The sequence below is a fragment of the Pocillopora damicornis genome, chromosome 5, assembly GCF_964200805.1.
Source record: "Pocillopora damicornis chromosome 5, jaPocDami1.2, whole genome shotgun sequence".
In the NCBI taxonomy this organism is placed as follows: domain Eukaryota; kingdom Metazoa; phylum Cnidaria; class Anthozoa; order Scleractinia; family Pocilloporidae; genus Pocillopora; species Pocillopora damicornis.
In genome coordinates, this window is record NC_142674.1 from 28,251,918 (window position 1) to 28,275,997 (window position 24,080).

General features: G+C 40.4%; 1 protein-coding gene across 1 annotated transcript; it reads right to left on the minus strand.

Annotated features, from left to right (window-relative positions):
• Positions 1–186: 186 nt before the first annotated feature.
• On the minus strand, positions 187–23,272 carry LOC113684871 (laminin subunit beta-1). The gene is made up of 27 exons (XM_089207047.1): positions 22,944–23,272; positions 22,561–22,646; positions 20,952–21,256; positions 20,166–20,405; positions 18,728–18,997; positions 18,455–18,575; positions 18,116–18,304; positions 16,490–16,669; positions 15,399–15,502; positions 14,490–14,708; positions 13,624–13,791; positions 12,644–12,901; positions 11,806–11,998; positions 11,247–11,405; positions 10,440–10,709; positions 9,849–9,961; positions 9,152–9,389; positions 8,136–8,338; positions 7,927–8,023; positions 7,126–7,374; positions 6,137–6,844; positions 5,618–5,766; positions 5,036–5,265; positions 3,454–3,595; positions 2,904–3,080; positions 2,027–2,183; positions 187–1,443 (listed from the first exon to the last, which is right to left on the minus strand). Exons 2-27 carry the CDS (start codon positions 22,604–22,606, stop codon positions 1,286–1,288), a joined length of 5,343 nt encoding a protein of 1,780 aa, XP_089063173.1. The 5' UTR covers positions 22,607–22,646; positions 22,944–23,272; the 3' UTR covers positions 187–1,285.
• Positions 23,273–24,080: the final 808 nt, after the last annotated feature.

The window sequence follows — 24,080 nt, forward strand, 5'->3', positions numbered from 1 at the left end:
GTACACTTACTGTAAACCTTTAACGGTCAAATGAAACTCACAAACTCCATAAAGGCCTACAAACGCCTCAAAGAAATGACAAAATAGACTAAGGGAACTACCAAAACAAATGGAAAAGAAAAAATGAGAAAGAAAAATGGACAAGAAAAAATGGAAAGGAAAAGAGGGCAAAGAAAAAACAAGCTGTAAAATCTGCATATTTATTTTTTTGGAAACTTTCACATTCTGAGCAAAGCGTCGCAGTTATATAATAATTCTCAATTTTAAAGTAGTTGTAATTGTTATAGCAATACAGAATTTCGTAAGTTGTTGAGTGTACTTGTAAAAAGCGCAGTTTCAAGCAAATCTTCGGATTACTGTTGTTTTAAGAAATACTCCAATCCATGCCAAGATTACTTCCTACAAAGTCAAGGCGGTCAGTAATTAAATGAAACAGGAAACTAGTCTTTGAGTATGCACTTGTTCCTTGACGCAAGTCAGGTTTTGGATGGACTTTCAATGCTGCCAATCTTCACTCGTTCTCTTTCGTGTTTAGATTACCATGTTTTGACGAACATGAAGGAATTTTGTTCGCCTTTTCATTCAAATCTTGTGACGAACATACATGTAACGTGTCTGTTCACCACTAGATTCAACACTTAAAAAAACAGTTAAGAAACAAGTGAACAAAACAACTGAGACTTTATAAAAAAAACAAACAAACAAACAAACAACGTAAAGCAAAAGGAAAGAAGGACTAACCCAAATGACACCTTAAAAAAAAAGTGAAACCTTTCAAAGCACCAAGGTTTAATGTCAGCTAGGGGAATTTTTTCAACAATGATCAAATCAACGAGGTTATCATCAAATTTTGATTCACTTTCTAAGAGTTACAAAATGCTTTCTTTACACCTGACAACGAAAAACCAGAAAAGCTTTTTAAAGCGAAACCATCTACCGCTTAAGTTTACATAAATACAGAAAAAAGGAAAGAATAAATGAACGAAAGAGGAGAAAGAAAAAAAGATAGTTACCGATAAAGAAGATGATGATTACCGAGAACAAAAGACACAGCCACTAATAAAAACAAAAATTAAAATAAATTTAAAAAATACAGAGGGCACCGTGACTTAACGCAAAACACGCAGAGAACCAGGAAATAAAAGGATCACTGAACACATGCTACATAAGTCTTTAAATACAAAACTGGCTAAAGGTAAATTCTCAATGCGATTGGCAGCAGTTGGTGGGAGAATTTAGTGGCCTATGGATACCACAACATTTACATTACTTCACAAAATTGGCATTAATCCTCAAAGCATGGGTTGTTTGGATTGTCCGGACTGCACTGGAAGTAACATGCAAATCTCCTGTCTAACTTGGCCAGAAGTACTTTCGTTTCCCCTTGCAACTTTGTTACTTTTTGGATAAGGTCTTCATAGCTAATAGTCTCATTCTCAACCTCTGCAAAAGCGAAAGGAACACGTGTGTTACGAGGAAATTTTCTTACAAGGGGATCAGTTCTACCGTGGTACTAAAAAAAAAACCGAGCTGTGAATTCCAAATTCTTTGTCACCTTAGCTCAGTGTGTCCTAAGAGCTGATAGAATTAATTGAAAGCACATAGTAATTGGAATCCGTAGTTCGTGTCATATCATATAACGTAAGAGGGTAGGGTCGGCACTCAAGCCAAGTGATCCACCAAGCCGGCGCTTATATGCCTACCCCCTCCCCCCCCCCCCCAGCATTTCACCAGGCCTTCCAATTCGACAATTTGCCGGTACCAGTTATACTCCTCGGTGGAGAGGACCTGTGAGGGTAACGTTTTTGCCCAAGAACACAACACACTGACCCAGCCAGGCCCAGCGCACTGATCATTGGGCCACTTAGTTTGCCTTTCATACAATATGATGCACTTTTTTTTAACACCTTAATAGGTGGAAATGAGACTGTCGTTGCAGTGCCTGGGGTGTTCTTGTTACGTTATTTACACTGGAAAGTGTCTGAAGAAAAACTCAAATAGACGCATCTGAAGGGCCCAAACTTACTTATAATCCTCGTCATTTTTTTCTGCAGACTTTTTATTAATTTAATTGCCTGTTCCTTCATGTCGACAACTTTTTCGGAGGCACTCCGCACTGCTTCATCCTTATCTTCAATGTTTTCCTTCGCTTGGTTAAACAAGTCCATCAGTTCATCTGCTTCCTGAAGAAAAAAAATGCTTGTTTTTTCATCGCACAGCTTCACCACCAGGACCGAGAATCATCCCTAGATCACTGAAATTGGAAGGGCTTTGATACATCTCTCCTCGCTCTTACGTTACAGCGGCCTGTTTCTCGAAAGTCCCGGTAACTTGACGGCCGAAACCATATTTTAAAATTTAAACAATAGAGGAGTAGTTTTTAGCACTAACCAGTCTCTTGTTTCTTTAGCTGATAATTCATTTGTATCGTTTTCAAACTTTTTAAACCTCCATCTTGAAGGAAAACCGAGGAGCTTCATTGGCCCGTTAAGTTATTGGAACCTTAGAGAAGCGGGCCCAAACCATTAACAATAAAGCCCCACCGAGGGAGTGGGTTCGAATTTCTCCTCACAGTATCATCCGTCAGAAACACGGTGCGATCAAGAGAATAAAGGACATGATCATCAAAAAAGAATCTTTTGATCGTTAAACAAATTCTTTTTGTTAGCATTTTAGGAAATGTACGGAGAACAGTTTAGAGAATATGCATACTGATGTTGGGGTGTAAAGAGTTAAAAGAAAAGTTTCCATTTACAATAAATACTTCCAAACGCGGAGAAAGTCGCAATGCCTGGTACGTGGGGAGGGGGAAGGATTCGCATTTTTAACCCACCTTCGGGTTTGAAAAAGTGGACTCGCCCCCTCTTCTATTAAAAATTCATGCCTATATCCTTGCCACAAACCTTTTCAGCTGTCACTGATTCCCCATGTGCATCATTGGCCTTCTGCTCCGTGATAGCAAGCTGTTGTTGATTCTTGTCGAATTGTTCTGTCACCATAGGTATCATGGCGGCCATGTTGGTCACGTTAGCGCGAGCTGTATCCACGTCTTTCTCTAATTTGTCCAACGCAGCTTGAAGCTGGAAAAAAGCAAGAGAACAAAAACATTTATACATTAATAAAAACAGGTAAAGAGATTAATCAAACTTAAAAAGTTGCTATCTTGATCTAACATCAAATTCTCGTAACCAATTAACAAGGAAATGTGTAGCAGCTAGAGGGGAGAATTAACAATCAGATCTTGGGAGTTTAAGGGTTCAGGAAAGCTCTTCGTTGGTTCTAGACGTTTTTTCCTCCGGATCAAGACCGGGTTTGACTCCGGTCTTGATCCGGAGTCAAACCCGGTAACCATATGCCCAGAATAAACATTCACAATTTCCGCCACTGGAATTCTTCTTTCAGTAAAACTTAATTAAGAAATAAATAAATGAACACTATAAACGTTCATCGTACGTCTTTTAGGATAGTTTCAGCCCTTTCAATGTCTTTTTGAGCTGCATCATTGACGCCCTCTGCCGTCGCCTGACTCTCCCCAGCCATCGAGAGGATGTTCGTAATATTACCAATCACTGCAGACACAGACTTTGCCTTCATTCTGAAACAAAAGACAACACATCACGGATTATCGTTTGTAATCAACGTAAATCTTTTCCATCTTTTTTTCATCTCCCTTATTCAGTTGATCAACAAATCGTTAAAATTTTCCATTTTTCCTCGGCATATATTGCCTGGATTTTCCCAATTAAACGATTTTCTTGAACAGGACAATAAAAAGTCTCATCAGAGAAAAAGTAACAGTCAAGCCTCGGGCATGCGCGGGGGATCAATTTCGGCCGCCCCTGCGCCAACTTCCCGCGCAAAATTTCAATGTATAACTAAAGATGCAACTTCCGTCTTGCTAAATAAGGGAAAACTCAAGACTTTTCGAACACAAAGCTAATTCAAGTACCGTTATTCTGTTCATTTACCGCTCTCTTTTGAGCTTTACCAGAAAAATTATGCGCTGGTAAAAGTTACTGGCTGTGTGGTTCTTTGCAACTCATGTGAGAAATAGAGAATACATGGGCGCGCGTAGATATGGAATTTCTCTTTGAGTGTTTAAACTCGATAGCTCACGAGTGAGTGCAGCGAACGAGTGAGATGTCGAGTTGAACACGAGAAGAGAAATTCCATATCTACAAGCAACCATGTATTATTTTGTTTATCATATAAACACAAGAGCCCTTTACTGGGAAGAAAGGCCGACTTCATTAATGAATGAAAATAAATGAATCGACAATCCTCAAATAACAATCGTAAAGTGTGTTGGCGCTGACTCTTAAGATGGAAAATGAGTTGAATCATGATTGCAAAAGCAACAATGGTCGTAATTTTCAATTTACAAAATTCGCATTTATTGACTTTGTCCTTACCAACAGAAGAAGTCTTTCAGGTACCCAGCTAAAATCGGCTGGTGGCAAATCTTCCAGTTGTCGATCAGTTTTCATTGTCAGCCAAAAGAAATGCTAACACCAAAGTCACTGAATGCGCAACTTTCGGTTTATTTTTTTAGTATGTTGGTTTTCTTCACCTTCTAAGAAAGTTTGAACCTCATTGTCTATCAGCGATACGGATTTTTTTAGTGTTTTAGCCGCCATGATTCGAGAAAACTCCGACAAACAACTTGTATTGAGAATCGTAAAAGCTTTGCCGTTCATTCATCAACTTGACCGAGTGGCGCCAAAGGCGAGTGACGTGTCAGCAGCTGATTGGCTATATCAACACACGTAAAAAAATACGATATTTTTTCACGTGTGTTGTTCCGGCTTTTCAAGGCCGGAAATCCTTCCATAACACCGCAGTTTATGTGATAAAACCTGTTTCTGACAGCTTAAAAAACACGCTACCTATTCAATACAACTTGCGCAGACGTTTGATCATTGCGTTGAATGAGACAGATTCCTTCTTCATCGCACTCACGTAACAAATAACGTCTTCCTTGATTCGTCACCGACCTTTAACAAATTTTCCACCTTAGTTTTTCAAAGTCACTTACCTGGCTTTCTCCGCTCTCTCTTTCAGGTCGTTAGCTTTGTCTAATCTTTCTGTGGTTTCCTCTAAGATTTCATCAATACCAGTTAATGAGCTCAAAGCCAACTTTATGTCCTCTGCGAGTTTTTCAATTTCCTCGGGAGTTACTGACAATTTCATTTGTTTCACACCGTCAGCTATTTTGCGTATGATGTCTGTGTCTCCAAACTCCTTGTCGAGGAAATCTAAAATGTCCTGGAACATCAAACAGATTTTCAGCCTTGAACAACTTTCAGTGAGTGTGTCGAACATAATCCGGGATTTCCTTGGTTTACTTTTCAACCTTCTGTGATTGGTCAAGAGAATTCGCACCACCCTCTCAACCAATCAGGTGCGACGGAAACAAACCAATCGCGATTTGTTACTTGCATTTTTCCCGCTCTCCAGGCTGTTTGCGTATGTTTACTAAAAGTTCGCATTACTGTAGTTCCTTACATTTTTTCCTATATTCTAGCGAGCCTTAATGACTCCTCTGTTTTGGTTCGAAGAAACAATCTGAAACAGTCCTAAAATAACGAAAGCTTCGATGTACCTATAAAAGCAGTACCTGAATAAGTTTATCCATGCGGTCACTTGCATTTCGAGCCCGCGCGAGAGCATCCATGGCCCGCATTACTGCTTTGTCAGCGGCTTCTTTTGTCATGTTTACCATTACTTCCGCGTTCCGTACTTCTTCTAATGCTTCGTTCGCTTTGGCTAAGAATAAAAAAAAATATACGAAAGGATTTTGTCACGCTTCGATTGAAACGCTTTCACGCCCAACAGTGACCGAAGAGTAATTTCTCCTGACAGTACAGATGCGCCATCAAGCAGACGGGTGATAAGGATAAAGGAAGTGTCACCTTAGGGATGTTTTATCATTTAACACTAAATTTACAAAACTAACATTAAAAGATGTATGGAAGAGGCTGCCTGTTTCAATAAAAGTTCCTTTTTTGCGAGGGCAATTTACGTATTGAAAATGCCAAACCAATCGTCAACTTACAAAAACGAGGGTTCTTTTGTTAATCAGAGTACACACATAAATGACGAATGAACAAAGGAAACTGAAGACTTTTTCACTGACCTTCTCTCATTCTTTGAGCCGCCTCCGCCTCTCTGGCTCTTTCTACTGCTTTCATAGCTAGATCTAAGGATCCATTACAGCCGGGGCCACCGCAAAACGAACAGTTACCCACCCCACATCCACCGCACTTACTGGCGGGGGACCCGCAGACAACCCCATTTAGGATCCCTACTTGTTTTTGCAGTTCTCTTATCTTGTCAAGGATGTCGAACAGAACGCCTGAATTTTCATCGTATCGATCGAGAAAAGAAGGTGGACCTTGTAAAAGCTGCTCTGTTATATTTCTTTGCTCTTTAGACATATCAAGAATCTTCTGCGACTCGTTCACTCTTGCCTCGGCCTTGCGCGACCGCATTTGATTTTTCAAAATTTCCTCAAAAGCACCTCTTATGTCCGAGCGCAAAATCTTCTCAACACTGGATTTCAGCTGCGTTCCACCTTGGGTAAGATTAGCCAGCCTTTCGCGTAGAATTTGAATCTCGGTTTTGGCGTCCTCTGTTCGCATTTCAGATGATCTCATGTCCTTTTTCATCATGTCTACCTTGTCTTGCACCTCTTGCAGTTGCATGTCAATGGAGTCTAATTCTTTTTCGAGTGCCATCGTATCATTTTCAGTAGTAACTTGGTTTTTAAGTATCATCTCTACTCTTTCTAGTTTGTCTTCCAGTTCCTTAAGATCCTTGTCATAGGCGTTAATACTTCCACTTCCTAAGAAAAAAGTCGTTCAGGTGTAGATGGGTCACATATACTTCCTTCACTATAATTGCTCATTGTGGTAAGGAAAAGAGAGCGCATTGCGTGACTAGACCAAACGGCTGCAATGGAGACTAGCTTATGAAGGGATGCGCCAAAAATGCCACGCATATGAAATACTTACAGAACTTTTGAATTTTGAATAAACGAAACACTTTTTTTTCATCTCATAGTACCTACATGTGAGTCAAAATCTCCTTTGAGATTGACGCTGCGTGACCACGTTTAAAACGTACCTGGCTGAGGAGTGAGAGAGACGTTATACGCTCTTGGTACTTCAAGGCTGATGTTGCGTGACAGAGACTCTAACGTGACCTTCCACTGGTAATAACATTCCCCGCAGACTTCACACTGAGGCATTTTACCGCTGGTGTCCTGGGCACACTGATCACACTTGTCGCCAATCATACCTTGTTTACACTGACATTTCCCAGTGTCGCGGTCACACTGAAGGGACACGGATCCCGCGAGATTACAGTCACAAGCTGCGAGAAAAGGGAAAATTGAGAAAGACAGTTCGAAATAAAGAACACTTTGAACAAAGAGCACAGCATAGTGAGTTAAAAGCCAACGAGTGAAAAACGTAATTCAGAAGAAATGGTTTTTATACAAGTTCGATACCAGTTATTATTTATAACCTGGGGGAGTTGGGGTGAAGGATTTTTTTGGGAGGGGGGAAGGGGTCATAGCGTTTTCAAGTGGAACGGAAGAGGATAAGTCGTCGCCAGCATAGTATAAAAGGGGATTATAGGAAATTTACTACCATTTTACTGGAAACGAGAGAGGATCATGGGAATATGACAGAGCCTTTTGAGAATCAGGTTTACTCCCGCCCCCCCCCCCCCCCGGCGAAAATATAATGAAATGTCCGTTACAATGAATGGGAATTTCGACTTTTACAAACAGGACTGACCAAAAGGGACATTTAAATAAAATAGATCCCAGTCTTGCGTGTGATAGAGCATCGTTGGTAACCTGGCCATGTACCATGTCTTACTTCCCCTCAGTTGACGGCTCTACCACTCCACATGACTTACGTTTGCAGTCATTCAGCGGTGTTCCCCAGTAACCATTTTCACATGCGCAACAGCGGGATCCTCCATATCCAGGCTTACAATTACACTGGCCGTCATCCTGTGCAAAAAAATAAGTCTAAGTTATGACGTAGAAAAGCATACAGGAAAAAAAGGCTGGTAAACTATACTGAAAATGCACCCTCTTGAGTTTTACTTGCTGGTTTACTCACCTGGTTGCAAGTGGCCTGAGTCGAGCCTTCTCCACAACAATCGCACTTCTGACAACCCTTACCGCTGCCCAGGTTCCAGAATCCATCGGCGCACTTGTCACACTGAATACCAATGACGTTTGATAAACACTTGCACTGGCCGGTCTCATAATTGCATGTGTCAACAAAACCAGGGGCCGTGCCATTAATATTACATACGCATTCTGAAACAAAAGAATGACGTAATTAAATCTTAGGCAAAATTAAACTTACGAACACGAAATGGTGTAGCAGCTCACAGTTCTCGTGTCGATTGCTCAAATGGGTGCAATTTATCTACATGTATACAATTTCCGCAAGGCATCAGGACCGAAGTGACTCAACCTGCACAACTTCACTTGGCCAGCGTGATACAAAGCTCTTGCACGAAACTGAAGCGCATAGATAACTGCATGAGATCGAGGCCACGTGTGTCAGTCAATACAAGTTGGCGTCAAAAAGTTGAAACGGTCTGGCTTCGGATTATACCCGCGGGATACAATAAAATCCGCGGGACTGAAAAAAGACAGGAATAGTGTGTCTCCTCAGAGAAACGCAATTAAAAATAGAGCCACATCTCAGGGCATAAATACGGTCCCTCGGGAAAGTACCGCTCAATAGTTCTTTGAACAGTTTCACACTAGGGGTTCATCCACAGACTTAAACGGTTATAGTCACCCTATACATCATAATAAACTGACAGTTCTTACTGGTACAATTCCTGGCAATAGCGTCACCATAGAAACCCGAAAAGTTAAAAAGGTCTGGCTTCGGATTATACCCGCGGGATACGATAAAATCCGCGGGACTGAAAAAAGACAGGAATAGTGTGTCTCCTCAGACAAATGCAATTAAATATAGAGCCACATCTCAGAGCATAAATACGGTCCCTCGGGAAAGTACCGCTCAATAGTTCTTTGAACAGTTTCACACAAGAGGTTCATCCACAGACTTAAACGGTTATAGTCACCCTATACATCATAATAAACAGTTCTTACTGGTACAATTCCTGGCAATAGCGTCACCATAGAAACCCGATTTACAGCGCTCACAACTGAAGCCTGCGGTATTGTAGAGGCAGGCTGAACATCTGCCAGTTGTTCTGTCACAGGTGCCCCCGTTCGACGGATCAATGTTGTTGTTACAAGAACATGGCTTACAGCGACCGCCTGGAACGAGTGGGTTACCATAGTAACCGTCAGCACATTCTTCACACCTTGTTCCCCTGTAACCAACCTGGAGAACAAATGCAATCGATTCAAAAAGGGTAACAACAGGGGTAACTTTCCAGAGGAACTGTGGTTTTGCATCAGCGGGGATATTACCAGAAAATTTGGTATTATCTACTGAGTTGAAACTGTAAATTGGCCACGGTAAAGAGTTTCCAAAGCTGATGTTTTAAGCGTCAGCATAAATACAGCGTCATCGAACTCGATAAGCCCTTACGAAGCTCTTGATTGTCAAACCAATTCTCTTTGTCAGTACCGAAAGAAATGTATAGAGAACAGTATGGAGAATATTGATACTGATGTTAGGGTGTAAAGAGTCAAGACCTGCACACAAGGAAGGATGATACCGATGAAAATGGCGGCTCACGCGTTCACTTCATTATTGATGACTAAGGCTCTTCCAAACTACGAGTGACACGCGTGTGACCCACGCGTGTCCAAACCATATGCTAAGGATGGCACTTACTTCACAAGCGTCACAAGCAAAAGAGTCTGGTCCAGTTGAGCGACAAGTGGCACTAAACTGGTTTCCAGTCCCACCGCCAGGGCACTGGCAGCGACGGCAATCTTTTGGTGTTCCTGTGGGAAGAGGACGCAGAATAATGAATGAGAAATGTGGCTTGCGTTTATCACTTGCGGTTCAACATGAGTCCACGACATAAAAAATTAAACGAATTTTCACCCATCCGCTTGCACATCGGATCGCTCTAAAATGAACCTTTTCTACCTAAAAAAGATTTTCATGAAACTTTCTCGTGCCGGATAACTACAACTTTCAACAGAATTCTCCGTACTCTGACTGATTAAACTAAACAAATTGGCAAAGGAAGGTGACTTAAAACAATTGCGAAAACGATTTGAGAGTTAAAAGGTAAACGAAGCAAGAAAAATATGTGCCGCATGTAACTAGTTCGACTAATATTTGGAAAACTGCATCGGTTGTTATACTCGGAACGATTCAAAGAGAGGGGTACTTACTCAACCTCGATCTCAAGAGACCAGGAGTTTTGGAAACGAGACTGTCATGAACCTACCCATATACACACTTTAAACTTACCCTTAGTGGCATCACCATAGTAACCAGTAGCGCACACCTCACAGTTTTTGCCAGCGGTATTGTGCTGACAGTCCAGACACTCTCCAGTCTTTGGATGGCAGTTGGAAGTGTCATGGCCATTACAGCGGCAAGGTCGGCACAAAGGGAATCCCCAGTTCCGGGGGGGACAAAGATTGCACTGTCTTCCCCCTGCCTTGATTCTACAAGTACACTGTCCAGTCTGAGCGTTACAGAGGTTGTCAGAGGCCCCGATACTATTACAGTTGCAGCCTATTGAACATTGGAGGAAAAAATTTTGGTACAGTTGCATTCTCCCTTTGATCGTGATTTTGTTTTTGGGGGGGAGGGGTAACAGGGTGATGGAGGGGGAAGGGGTAGGGGAGAGGAGCGATAAGGAAAGGGAAGGGCAAACGAGGTGAATGATGGGGGATTTGAAAATAGCGAATAGCTTTGGTTTTAAAGGGGGCAAGTTTTTAAAGAAACTGTGGTGCTGAATCGCTGGAAGAGTTTATCAGGGTAATTTAGTATTATCAACTGAGTTGATAAGGTAAATTGGCCACCGTAAAGAGTTCAAAGGCTGACGTTTCGAGCAAAATTGTCTTGCATGACCGGCTCTCCTCTAATTTTTTATTTTTTTTTTTTATTTTCTTTTGCTTAATTTGTTGCGGCTTTTCGTGAAACAAACCAGCGTAGAAACAAAACAAAGAATAGTCGTCGGGACTGTGCTATGTCTACTGTAGGAGAATGTGCTGATTCTTGTCTTCATTGCATTTCTGACGCACTTTTACCTTCTGCTATGTCACTTACCAGCACAACCCTGGGGTCCGAATCCAAACGATCCTGGAGCACAGCGGTCGCACCTCTGGCCAATCACGTTCGGTTTACACTTACATTGACCTCCCACGGAATCACAAATCAGCGTCCCGTTCTCGTCTCGCTTGGTTCCCGTGGGATCACAGTTACACGCTACAAACAAAAACAGAAGACTGAACTGACACACTCTATCTCCGTATGCTGAGGTGGGGGTCACCCTAACCCTCTCCTGAGAGTAGTTTTAGTTCTGTACAGATTTCTATCGCATTCTCGCAAACAATCACCGACAAACAAATTAAACTACCCAAGATATCGTGAAAAACTGGAGGGATTGCTAACATTCTTTTTCATCTAATCTGGTTGTCACCTTCAGCGCAAATTTTATCAATTCGATTTTGGTAAGATTGTATTCATATGTGGTACATGCGGTTTGGCAGACTTAAGCTTGGGTTTATCGGGTTAAAACGAAGATCAACCTCGCTAACCCACAAATACCCAGGGTACTTGATGGGGGCTTACATGACATTATCGTAGAACGAACGGATCGACTTACGCTTTCCGCCATCATATATAACCGATGACATAGCGAATATAAGCTGCTTGCAAACATCGGGAAGTTGGGGTCGAGGGGAGGCTGGCTCCAGGTTAAAATCCAGGCAACTGAATTGATCAAAAACCTTTTTTCTTTGTTCGCCATCGGGTCCTTGAAAGATGGAAACTGATTCTACGTAGGGAACAAGAACCATCTGTGGAAAAGGAAAAAAGAAAAATCTTAGGATAACGTTACGCTTTGTACCTCACCAGTTGGGAAGTTGGCTCCAGTTTTCTTGATCAGTGAAGACGTTCTAAATGTGTCCTACCGACCCCTCCCATTCCTGTTAACCGCTTTTCCATAGTACTGAGTTTCCTCTCTCTTCTCTACTAAGCCTCGTTGTTCTCCAATACACCCCTTGGGCCTTTCTCTTTCTCTCTCAGAAGCTACCTCCCCTTTCTAAAAACCAACCCCCCTCTAGGCAGAAATAATAGAGGGAAAAAAAAAGTTGAATTTCATTTTAACTCTTAACCCCCACCCCTGTTCAATCAGCCCTTGCCCCTCCCCCTCCCCTGTACTAAAGGGCTCTAGGGGTTTAATTAAAAGCCAGTTACCAGTTTTATATCGCCGGCTATAAGACTTCTAATCGCCGTCTGTTTAGCCTACGACCAGGCTCTCGTGTTTGGATCCAGTCGTCTTGCGGCATAGCCACATATAACATCATCAGCAGCCGCTTATGGTAAAATTTTTTGGGAACCCTTAGGTTTATAGCAAAATAAGACGTAGTGAAAGAGGGCCAAGGCATCCTGAATAACCTTCAACCTGCTCGACAAGGACCAAGGCCCAAGTTTCAACTTACCGAGTCGGTCAAGATACTATCGACACCATCTTTGTTGGACTCGTCTCTGCTGTAGGTGACCTTAACTACGTAAGACACATCTTTCTCCAAACAAACACTGGGGAGCATAAGAACGTAACGCCTTCTGGTTTGCAGGATGGCTGAGAAATTTCCATAGTTTGGGTCATCGGCATTAGTAGCGTTAACGCATTTACCGCTGGTCAATGGAAGCCCGTCGAGGCGTTGGATCATTACATTGACTTGCCAAAGTCCAGAATCCTGTGAAGAATACAACACTTTGTTTGTTAATCAACATATAACATTTACATGGAGGTTTACCTTGCAAGTGGTACTATTTATTGTGCCGTTCAAGTTGACACAGCAGTCGAATGTTTGCGCACGCACATTTGTATGAACGTTGTAGTAACTAGGTGACGTGCTTGCCGGGCGATGAGAACTAAGTTGTCCTATCTGAGGAAGTCATGGTGTTTCAAAAGCGTACAACTTTTTGATAAAGTTCAAACCAAAATGCTAAATGAACAGGATACCCGCATTCAAATGTACTGTGCGTTTAAAAAGTCTCGAGTTTTCCAATTCCTTACTTTCATTGTTCAAATAATAGGTACCCAGCATTCATCCCGAATTGCTTTAGTTTTGCTCTATTATAATGTGTGATTGGTCCAGAAAACTCGCACCACACTTTCAACCAATCAGATTCAGAACAAACAAAAAAAACAATCGCGTCCTAGTCACCCGCGTTTTCCCGCGCTTTGGACAGTCTTCTTGTTTTTGTTTTGAGCTCTTATTGGTTCTTTAAAATACTTGTCTTCTTCTGATTGGCCTTTATGTAATCACTTTGGTTTTGGTTTTACGTCACTCGAGAGGCGCTCTATAGTTATGTACATGGCTACTGAGCAGCTCTCTCCACGGCACATACGTGGTCCTATCTGCTGAACGTCTCTTTTTCTTACACAAAAATCCAACCCGATTAAAAACCATACCTTCGGTTCATATCTAACCAAGATGTTGTATTCGCCCGTGTAGGGAACATTAGTCACGGCATACTCCAAAGTCGCTTTATCTTTAATCTCCACGAAACCATCGCCTGTCCAGGACACATCTTCTCCAGTTTGTGGTTCCCTCGGAACAACTTTACCGTTGTTCTGACCCTGAGGAAAAGGGGAAAATAAGATAAATATAGCAGAGAACCTCGTGAAGCACATTGACGTCTTTAGACGCGAATGTTACAAAACGTTCGACGGTCTCCGACTGTTTCCTTTGTAATACCAAATTCAATGACGATGTCTTTGAATAGTGTTTGCGTTCTTGTCGAAAAGAACATCAATATATGACAAATTTTTCCTTTGAATAAAGGGGGTAAGTTTCTAAAGAAATTGTGGGGCTGTGTCGGTGGAAAAGTATAACAGGGTAATTAAGAATTATCAACTGAGTTGATAACGTAAATTGGCCACTGTAAAGAGTTTCAAAGCTGATGGTTAGAGCGATAGCCCTTCGTCAGAGCGGAAGTCACGTTTGTTTGGTTTAGAAAACTCCCGCTACCTCCTCAACCAATTACATGCAATTCTTAAACCAACCACGACTTAGTCACTAGCGTTTTCCCGCTCTCGAAACCTAAGGTTCGCGTTGGCTCCGTGCGATAATCTCCTCTGTTCTGATTGGCTTCTGTGACTGGTTTGCTTTTGATTTTCCGACGATCAAAAACGAGAAGGGCTCTGACATATCTTACTTCCATTAAAGCTTTTTGTTATCAATCGTCGTGGGAGGTGTGGAGACAAAAGTAACAGGGGAGGTAGGGTATGGCTTGTCGTTCTACTCTTGTATGATGCACCACACGTTTTGTACGTACCCCAAGAATTTTTGCTTCCTCAGACTCGTATTTCAGGTGATCTGGTAGAGGGAAGAAATTCCCGGTCTGGACTTCATCGCACTGTCTTCCCGTGATGCCTTTACGGCAGCGACACTGGCCCTTAACTTGTTCACAGTTCCTCTCGTACGCACCACCAACGTCACAACCGCAAGGTTTGCATCCACCTTTGGCATTTTTACCCAGTCCCCAAAAACCAGGCTGAATGATGAGAAAACAAATAAATAAAGAACGCAGGGTAACATGTTAAATCAAATGAATAATTTTGGGAGCGAAAGGGAGAGGAGATAAAAGGACTTAGAAATGAAAGGAAAAACGCATGAAATCAATCAGACACGAAAGGACCAACACACGAAGGCACGAAGGAACGAAGAAATGAAGACACGAATAACCAAACAAACGAAGGGACGAGAGTATGAAGGCAAGAAAGGCTGACGAAACGAAGGCACAAAGGAACGAAGAAATGAAGACACGAACAACCAAACAAACGAAGGGACGAGAGTACGAAGGCAAAAAAGGCTGACGACACGAAGGCACAAAGGAACGAAGAAATAAAGACACGAACAACCAAACAAACGAAGGGACGAGAGTACGAAGGCAAAAAAGGCTGACGAAACGAAGGCACAAAGGAACGAAGAAATGAAGACACGAACAACCAAACAAACGAAGGGACGAGGGTACAAAGGCAAGAAAGGCTGACGACACGAAGGCACGAAGTGACGAGGGCACAATAGGCTTAAAACAAGAAAGAACGAAGGGAACCGCATATGGGAAAGAATGCATGTGTCAACAAAGCCACCAGGCACGAGTAAAGAAAAGAAAAAGTAAACGAATGGAGAAACAAACGAACGATCACATTAAGCGCGTTTTAGCGTTCACGATCACACCAACCTGACAGCGGTCGCATCTTGGTCCCATCACGTACCGTTTACACAAACACTTTCCATCCTTTGGGTTACATACACCCAAAGTACCAAGCGGACTACAGCCACAAGCTGAAAGGTAAAATATACGTGCAACAGTTAACAGGCTTGGTGTTGCCCCATCAAATAATCAAACATATCCCAGAACACACGCTGGCGGACCTGGCAGATCTGAACCGAACGGCGTGTATAATAGACAAACAGGTACTTAGGAAGCTACGACAATGGCACTACTAGCTACTGTAAGAACCCGCCGTCCTGAACAGCACACTCAAATAATATTATCTAATTTGGCTTGGTAGCAATTCGTTAAAAAGTGTGCCTGAATGTAAAAGCCTTTTTCAATTTTAATTTCCGTTGAGAACATTGCAAGTTTTGAGACCAAAGGTATGCAGTTATCACACAGTAATCACCGGAGCTTAAAAACAGTCAGAAAAAGAGTAATGACTTGCAATTAGGTGCTCATCAATGAGTTTTCAATAAGCTAAAACCTCCTTTTGATAATTCCCCCCTCCAAAGAAGCTTCACCCACGTCTAGAAGCCCGAGGAGACCCCACCCCCCTCCCTCCCTCCCTCCCCCCCTCCCTCCCTCCCTCCCTCCCTCCCTCCCCCCCTCCCTCCCTCCCTCCCTCCCTCCCTCCCTCTAAGGGAACGTGAAAGGTTCATGCCGAAATATTTACGGAAGGCACAGCACTGGAAAAATTACAACCAGAACATTCAGGCAGTTGTCGGAAAATCTTGGTTTTAAGCTTGGTTTAAATCTTTTTTTTTTTTCCATGGATGTCCGTGCCGTTTGTTGAAAATCAGTGCTTTCCACCTGACAACTGAAATATTAATTTAACCCTTTAACTCGAAGATGTCATCAGTAATTCTCTTTACTGTCTGCCATACAATTCTCGTGATGTTAGTTTGGGGAATTTGATATTGGATCAACTTATAATCCCCTTATTGATAGTTTTCTTTATTCTCATCACTTGTCTGCTTGATATTGTATTGATATTGTAAGGAGAAATTCTGTCTCGGTCACTTATGGGAGTTAAAGGGATAAAGCTCTTTCACCTGTACAACCATCATCATTGTCTCTCCTTAAATTCCAAAATCCTGGTTTGCACCGACTGCATCTGGATCCTTCAACGTTTTTTTTACAAATACACCGGCCGCCCACCAAGCCTGCTTCCTCGTCAGTCTTCCCTTCACACTCTCCCCCGCTGATACCGCCAACAGAATCACAGTTGCATGCTAGACACACCCAACAAATGACAATAAATAAACAAATAATAAAAAATATTTAAATAACTTTATCTATATGCGGTGAAGTCCTTCAGCGCAAGCTAAGAGAGTAAAATATCTAATTCTATCTCGCCAGAATAACTAATAACTAATACACAATAAGACCTATTATATCGTTACTGCTGCTTTTCTTGGATGCCATGTCGCGTTAAAAGCAATAATGACGCTCCTCACTTTTAAATTTGTTAAAGAAAATTTCTCTTCCAACCCACTCAACTTAAGAATTTCCTATCCATCTCACTTGATTAATTTAATACCGGCTTGAGGAAAATGTCTCAGGTTTTGTTACTGGTAGTGTTTGTTTTATTTTGATTTTGTTTGTTTGTTTGTTTGTTTTTTAATACTAAACATGTTATTCGTACTGAAATTCTCTCTTGTGCATGTAGCAGCAAAAATGTGTACATTTCATGGATCAGCTTTAGTTGAGACGATGTGGCGTTACAGCTGTACATAGAGATGTTTCTTTCTAGTGCTCAAGAGAGTGTGTCTGTTCAAATCATTCCTTAAATCTTTAATGGGCAATAAATAAAGAAATACTGTAAAAACAAGATAGAAAAGAATTCGTGGAAAAAACTACAGAAATTAAAATTTCAAGAGAGAAAGGCCCAAACAGGACATTAAGACCCATGCATAGCACCCACCCTAAGAAAACAGGTTATAAAACAATACAAATATATAGATGTAGAATAGCTAAGAAATAAAATGAAAGATGATGACATGGACAATGCTATGAGATGGACCACAAACAAATCAGATCCCCATCAAAAAGTGATCTTAGAAGGGACTTAAACTGATTTTTCAAAAACAATTTTAAAAGATTCTGTGGAGATAAAGTTACTTGGGAAAGCTACATGTTCATGTACATTACAAACAATAATCCACAATTTTACAATATGAACAAAATACCAAGCTTGGAAAGTGCTGGTCCTACAGGCTGAGAGCTGACCAGCTGCACCATGTGCATTAATGATTGTTCAATTTTACATAATTACTTATAAAAAATGTAAAAATACACAGCCTTGTACCTATTTGCTGAACAGTCTAATAAAGGAAGGGTAGCTTTTTGATCTTCTGTTACAGTCTGGTAATTTCTATGAAGTAGTTAATAGCTTATGTAATTGCTGAGAGCATTACTATAAAACTCTGCCCTTTGCATCTTAGGTGTCCTAAACAACCTACCATACTGCAGGAAATTCAGTATTTTTGTCAATTAAGGTAGAGATAGAAGGCAAATTTATACTAGTGCCAAATGTGTTCAAGCAAATCTTGAAGGTTTGAAACAACAGGATCTAGAGATGTTTATAACAATAAAATTGCAAGAGAAAACCCACTATCTACAAGTAGATGTTTTTCCTAACTACAGTGTGATATTCAAAATACTTGGACTGGACTTACGAATACAAGCAGCTGAATCTCTAAAGTCTTTGGATGGATCCTGAAAATGCAGAGGCTTACACTTCTCACATTTACGACCAACAGTATTATGCAGACAGTTGACACAGACACCACCACTAGTAAAATTAGAATTAGCAAATGCAGCTGGATCGAATCGGCATTCCTCAGCATGGCCATTGCAGTCACACTCTGCAATACAAAACAATGTGCCTTTATCATGCCTTGTCTACAAACAAGACTACATGAAGAGAAGGAATACACACCACAAAATAATTCATGATTACTAAGCCATTGTGTCTCCTACATGTTCTAGAATGGAACTTCAAGCAGAATACATACTTTTGCATTCGTATGAATCATCCACAGTAGCAGGCCGCCATGGTGTGTCATTGTAACCATCTTTGCATCGTTCACAGTTCTTCCCTTCTGTGTTGTGAGCGCAGTCACACCGTCCATGCACCTATTAAGAGAAAATGAAGCAACCTCTTTTACTCTTGAATTTTTTTAAAAATTGCAATTTATTTAAGTTATCACATAATTTTGTATTTTCTGTATTTCTATTAAGAGATTTGTATTTGATTTAAAGACCTTTAACTTAACACAGTTTCTCACCATGCCAGTAATGTCTTGCTCACTATCATCCAAAGGAAGACACTGCTCAGCATGCCCATAACAAGAACAGCTACCTCTGATCACAAGGTTGTACACGGCATAGTAATACTTTAATCTGGCTTCAGGCTGTGTAGGATCCAGGACCAAGTCTCCCAAGGTGTGAAGCTTGGTAAAGTTAATCCGTATGTTTGTCAACTTGAGCAGGTTCTGTACTTTTTCACTGTAGGGATTCTTGATTGGAATTTGAGGATTAAGTGCCCTGAAGATAACCTGATACATGATCAAGTACAAAACTGTTAGAAATACACACACTAAATGTTATGTTCACACGCATTATGCATTACACATAAATAATAAAATAATGATAATAATGATGAGAATTTATCGGTGGACTTTCCAAAAAGAGGTTCTTCTTGTCTACTGTTTCCAGGTTGAATTGCAATTTGGAGTGTTGCTTTTTGTAAAGGTAGGAAGACAGGAGAACTGCAACCTGCACACCAGTTTCCTTTGCCACATGCAGTTTTCAAAAGAGTGGCTTCTCAGCTTTGAGTTTGTACATGCAGTTATCAATGAAGACACTTCAACAGAAATGTATGCAATCATATTTCATTATAATTTTTTTGCACAAAATCTACCACTTAAAATTCATAAAGAAATGACAATATCAAAACATCATAAAAGACAAATGAATTCAAAATTCAAACAACTGATTCTCAGTTATTAACTTATTCCAGCAATTTACTGATTTACCAGTAATTCTAGCATGCATGGCTGGTGTAAAAAGGCCAGGCACAGGAAGACAGAGTCAAAAGTAAATAAAGGTTCCATTTTAGTAAGATTGATGTTTTAACCCTTCAACTACCAGAAGTGATTAACACCTAACTTCTCCCTGCAATATGCTTACATTTTCCAACAAACAGGTAATGAGAATACTCAAACATATTAAATAGAAGTTGCTGTCTTGATCTAACACCAAATTCTTGTAACTAAATTAAGAGTAAATATGTCGTAGCTGGAGGGGAGAATTGACTATCAGATCTGGACGTTAATGGGTTAATGTTGACATACAGTTTTTTTTTTTTTAAAGTTAGTGTTCAGCAACAAATTCCTTCTTCAATATTAGCAAATTCTTCACAAGCAAAGGCTGTGAAAATCAACAAAGAGATCAGTAAAGAAAACCACCCTGATCTTGAATAAATGTTTACATCAGCTATCAGAAGGAAATGGTTGCATACCACTGAGGAGAAATGTATACATTGAAATAGGCTTGATTTGTGTGCTGGCTTAAATTTCATTGCTTTTTCTTTTGACAGATTGTAAAAACAAAAATGTATCTCAGTAGTCTGACACTTAGCTCTCCCTCCTCTCCCCTCCCCCCTTGCGAGTTTGTTTGTCAGCCACACAGCCTAAGCTACACTGTACTCATCTGAATTATTACCTCTCCATTTGATGATGGCTCCACAGAAGAAAAATCCTCTGTACAAATGACATCGTCAATTTCTTTCTGCTGTCTGTGGGGAATTCCAGGAAAGGTCTTCTCGCAGTCTGCAGCAAAGTATCGATACACATGCCAGTTCCTACCATAGTCCCATGATCTTTCGATAAGCATTCCAGCAGGACGGAAAGTGCGGAATGTCATCACCAAATGTGTGAAGTGAAACTGAGCTTCCAGATCAAGCTATTTGAAACCATGAACAAGATATTAAGCATTTAAAGTACAATGTAGAAATTTAAAGTATGTCATTTCAATAAGATCTTGATAATATTGATTTGATTGGAATGATTTTCACTCTATCACTCCCAAGATATTAACAGTAATTTTCTTTACTTTCTGCCGTACAATTTTTATGATGTTAGTGTGGAGAATTTGGCATTGGATCAACTGATTATGCCCTAATTGATATTTTTCTCTACATACATTCTCATCACTTGTCTGCTTGTTACTGTATTGATGTTGTGGGGAGAAATTCTGTCTTGGTCCCTCATGGAAGTGGACGGGTTAAACCCTTAGAGTGACCAGCACTTAATTTCTCCTTACATTCATACTGCTGAATCATCTATTATAATCATGAGAAAAAAGGATATGATTTCCAACCAATGAAGGTTGGATTGTTAAAAGAATTTCCTAGCCATTACCAAAGGAAAATTATAAAGAAGACTAGGAAGATTATACAATAGATTCTGAGATTAAGGTGTAAAGGGTTATTAAAGTGGAAATGTTTACCTGAAGGTATACATTTTCTTTGAGATTTTCTGATTGCCACCATGTTTTGTCTCTATTTCCATTGAAGGTTGATATCATATTCTCTGCTTCATGGTTGAGGTCAGAGATGCTTGTGTCACAAACAAAGCACTCCTCTGGGTTGGCCTGGAGATGTGCCACAATACAATAGTCTTCGGGCGATGTCATACCACAAGTGGAGGAAGCTGTTAAATTGGCACTTCGACCAATCATGAGATCCCCTGTAGCTGGGTAACAACTACGTTTGTCGCATTGAGTATTGCCATTTTGACCAAAAACTTGACAACCTTCATGAGGAAATTAAAAAAAATGTCTGTTAACCACCTAAATCCCAAGAACTAATTGTCAATTCTACCTTCTAGCTGTTATACATTTCTTTGTAAATTTATCATGGGAGAGCACTGAGGTAGCTAGAGATTCTCTCGGCTGAACCCTAAGCATCTCTTACCCTATCTCCATGCGCTCTGAACTATCCACATGCATCCTAAATTGGATGGACACACACTAGACATTGTCCATTCCTAAAAGAGCACATAGCTAAACTTCACTACAAGTGTCAAAATTGAGTATTTACAGGACAAACCTTTACTGGAGATAATCACATTTCAAGAAGCAGAGGCCAAGTTCCTAAACCCTTCACACCCTTAAATCAACATACATATTCTCCCAACCGTTCCCCATAAATTCACAATTGTGCTCTCAAGAAGAAATTGTTTAAACAATCAAGAACCTCTTCAATAAAATCAACTATCATTCTCTTTGGTCATCGTCATCATGAACCATACTCCTCACTGAGACTTTAGCAAGGCAGTTTCTACGATCAATAATCAACAAAATGATAATAATTCTGTTGACTCTTTTTCGTAAATAAATAAAATGAAAGGCGGAAGGGAAGGATGTGCAGTGAGTAATCAATATTTACTACGAAAAGTCATCAGGTTGTCGTTAAAATCATAAGGTTTAGGTGAGAATAAATTTTATCAAATGATTACAAAGGTCGATAGTGTTTACGCTTGGAATTAACGATTGTTATCTATTTATCTAGTGCCTTTATTTGTCAAAATTCTAAAGAGGGCAGTTGTTATTTTCTCAAGGAAAGAAACCTGAATCAGATAACTTCGAATTCAAGCATCTGGAATAACAACTTGTTCTGACAATTACGGCAAAATGGTTACTATCGTTGACAGGGCGTTAACAAAGCTGAGCAAACCACAGGAATTCCTAGGCTACCGCTCCCATACCACAACATCAACAAATTATAAAGCCCACATCGGACAGTTTGGTTTAAATAATCTTAATTGCATAATTTTTATCGTAGGAAGAACTCAACTTCAGTAATGACTTGCGTAAACACTTTATCATGAAAACGGGGAACACGAGTGTGCATTGCCGTGGATTAGCTGCACGGTCTCGAATGAAAAGATTCAAATAAATTGTCTCACATCTTAATATGTCCGTCGACAGGATGTCAGAGAAGAGGTTCACATCAGGTCAAGGAAAGGAAATGGTCATTGGGTGCGGGAGAAATAACGAATAAAACATGCAAAAGAAAAATGTGTAGTGCTTTTATAATTTTTGGCCTTTAACTTACCGATTAAAAGAAACTTCAATAACGCAATTCTCCAAAGATTTGCCATAATTTTGTCCACGTGCAAAACTTCAAAGATTTTTGAGGTGCTGAAACGAAAGTTGGTATTATCAAAATGTCTCCTAAACAACGTGAAATCTACTGTGGAGAACTGTAATTTTAAAATATCAAAAGATAATTCGAGCTACGATCATTCGTGTGGTGACAAGAAAAGCCGTAGCGGTAGCAACTAAATGAAAAATGTCTACGTTTATCTTGAAGTCACGCACCAATTTATTTACCACATGTCATACGGGGACGCAATAATACAAATCGCGACAGAAAGCCTAAAATTCTTACGTAGGAGTGGATATTTTGACTGGAGTGGCAAATTAACTTTTCCTTACCTTGAACTGCCGAGTGAAGGAATTATCTTCGAAGAATTAGCTCAAATTATTCGCAAAAAACCTGAACCTTGTGTAAACCATGTAGTGTCTTCGAATCTGCAACCAGTTGTCTCCAAGGAAGACCGTTTCCGCAGACAACTCTTATTTCAACGTAACAGTTCAGCTATCCAAAAGAGATCTCTCTGATTCAGAATAACTTTAGCCAAATCACCAGTTAAAATGACGGAGAATTCTCCAAACAGTGACGAAATTGTCTTGCAAATAAAGCCAACAGTCGACTTTGGGAATTCACCGGAAAGACGATATGCCTGAATGCATTCGAGGAATGTTGGTATTGACCAATCACATGGCGCTATTTTAATGTGAAATTTCCGCGCCAAAGACCACCCTGGATCAGCGACGAGTGTCGGATTACAGTGCCAACAAAGAACAACTCATTCTCGAATTTGACTGGATTACCACACTACAGACAAGGTTTAGCCTTGCAGACTCGACGATCAGGCATTCAACGGTGTTTCTGATTAACCTTGCAAAGTATGATGTACGAAAAAAAAAAATAGGGACATCTCTAATATTACTTTTTTTCATTTTTAAAAGGGGCAGCATACGTTTTTGTTGTACCGGAATCCTTTGCGAGGAGGTTAAAAATAATTATGGCGATCTCGTTCACGCTTAGTTTCCTGTTCGTAAGGGGATTGCGGCCTCTTGGATCGAAACGAGAAAAAAATTCCTTCAAGATTCTGTCGATTTTAGCTATTCCAGTATTACCCCTGTGGGTGTGCGACGGACAAAAGCCGCAGGGGCATGGGGAAGACAATGAAAAGAGTCTAAATTGCTTAAAGTACGCTGGTATGACTGCCCAAAAGGGAAACCTTTTAGATTTGGCTTCTGGTACATGTTTCACTCTGCAACTGAGAAAATACAACTCGAAATTGGTGGTAAATTATAATTTCCGTATAATACATCAATTGATGTGCAATACCCGTGAAATTTCACTTCCTCGTCTTCAATTTATTTGTACACTGTCCATATATCATTCTTGACATCAGGAAGAATTTTCCTTTCTCGTTTTTGGCGAATCATACTAAACAAAAATATTATAAATATATGTTGACAATATAAACAGCTATATAAGTG

What these genes read in the sequence shown, in the direction of transcription:
- LOC113684871 (XM_089207047.1), bottom strand. Translation starts at nt 22,606, where the DNA reads ATGGCAAATCTTTGGAGAATTGCGTTATTGAAGTTTCTTTTAATCG. An exon ending in ATAGTATCTTGACCGACTCG is followed by an intron (nt 11,999 to 12,643) that starts GTAAGTTGAAAC and finishes CCTTTTCCACAG; the next exon opens with ATGGTTCTTGTTCCCTACGT. An exon ending in CGGACCCCAGGGTTGTGCTG is followed by an intron (nt 10,710 to 11,246) that starts GTAAGTGACATA and finishes AATGTTCAATAG; the next exon opens with GCTGCAACTGTAATAGTATC.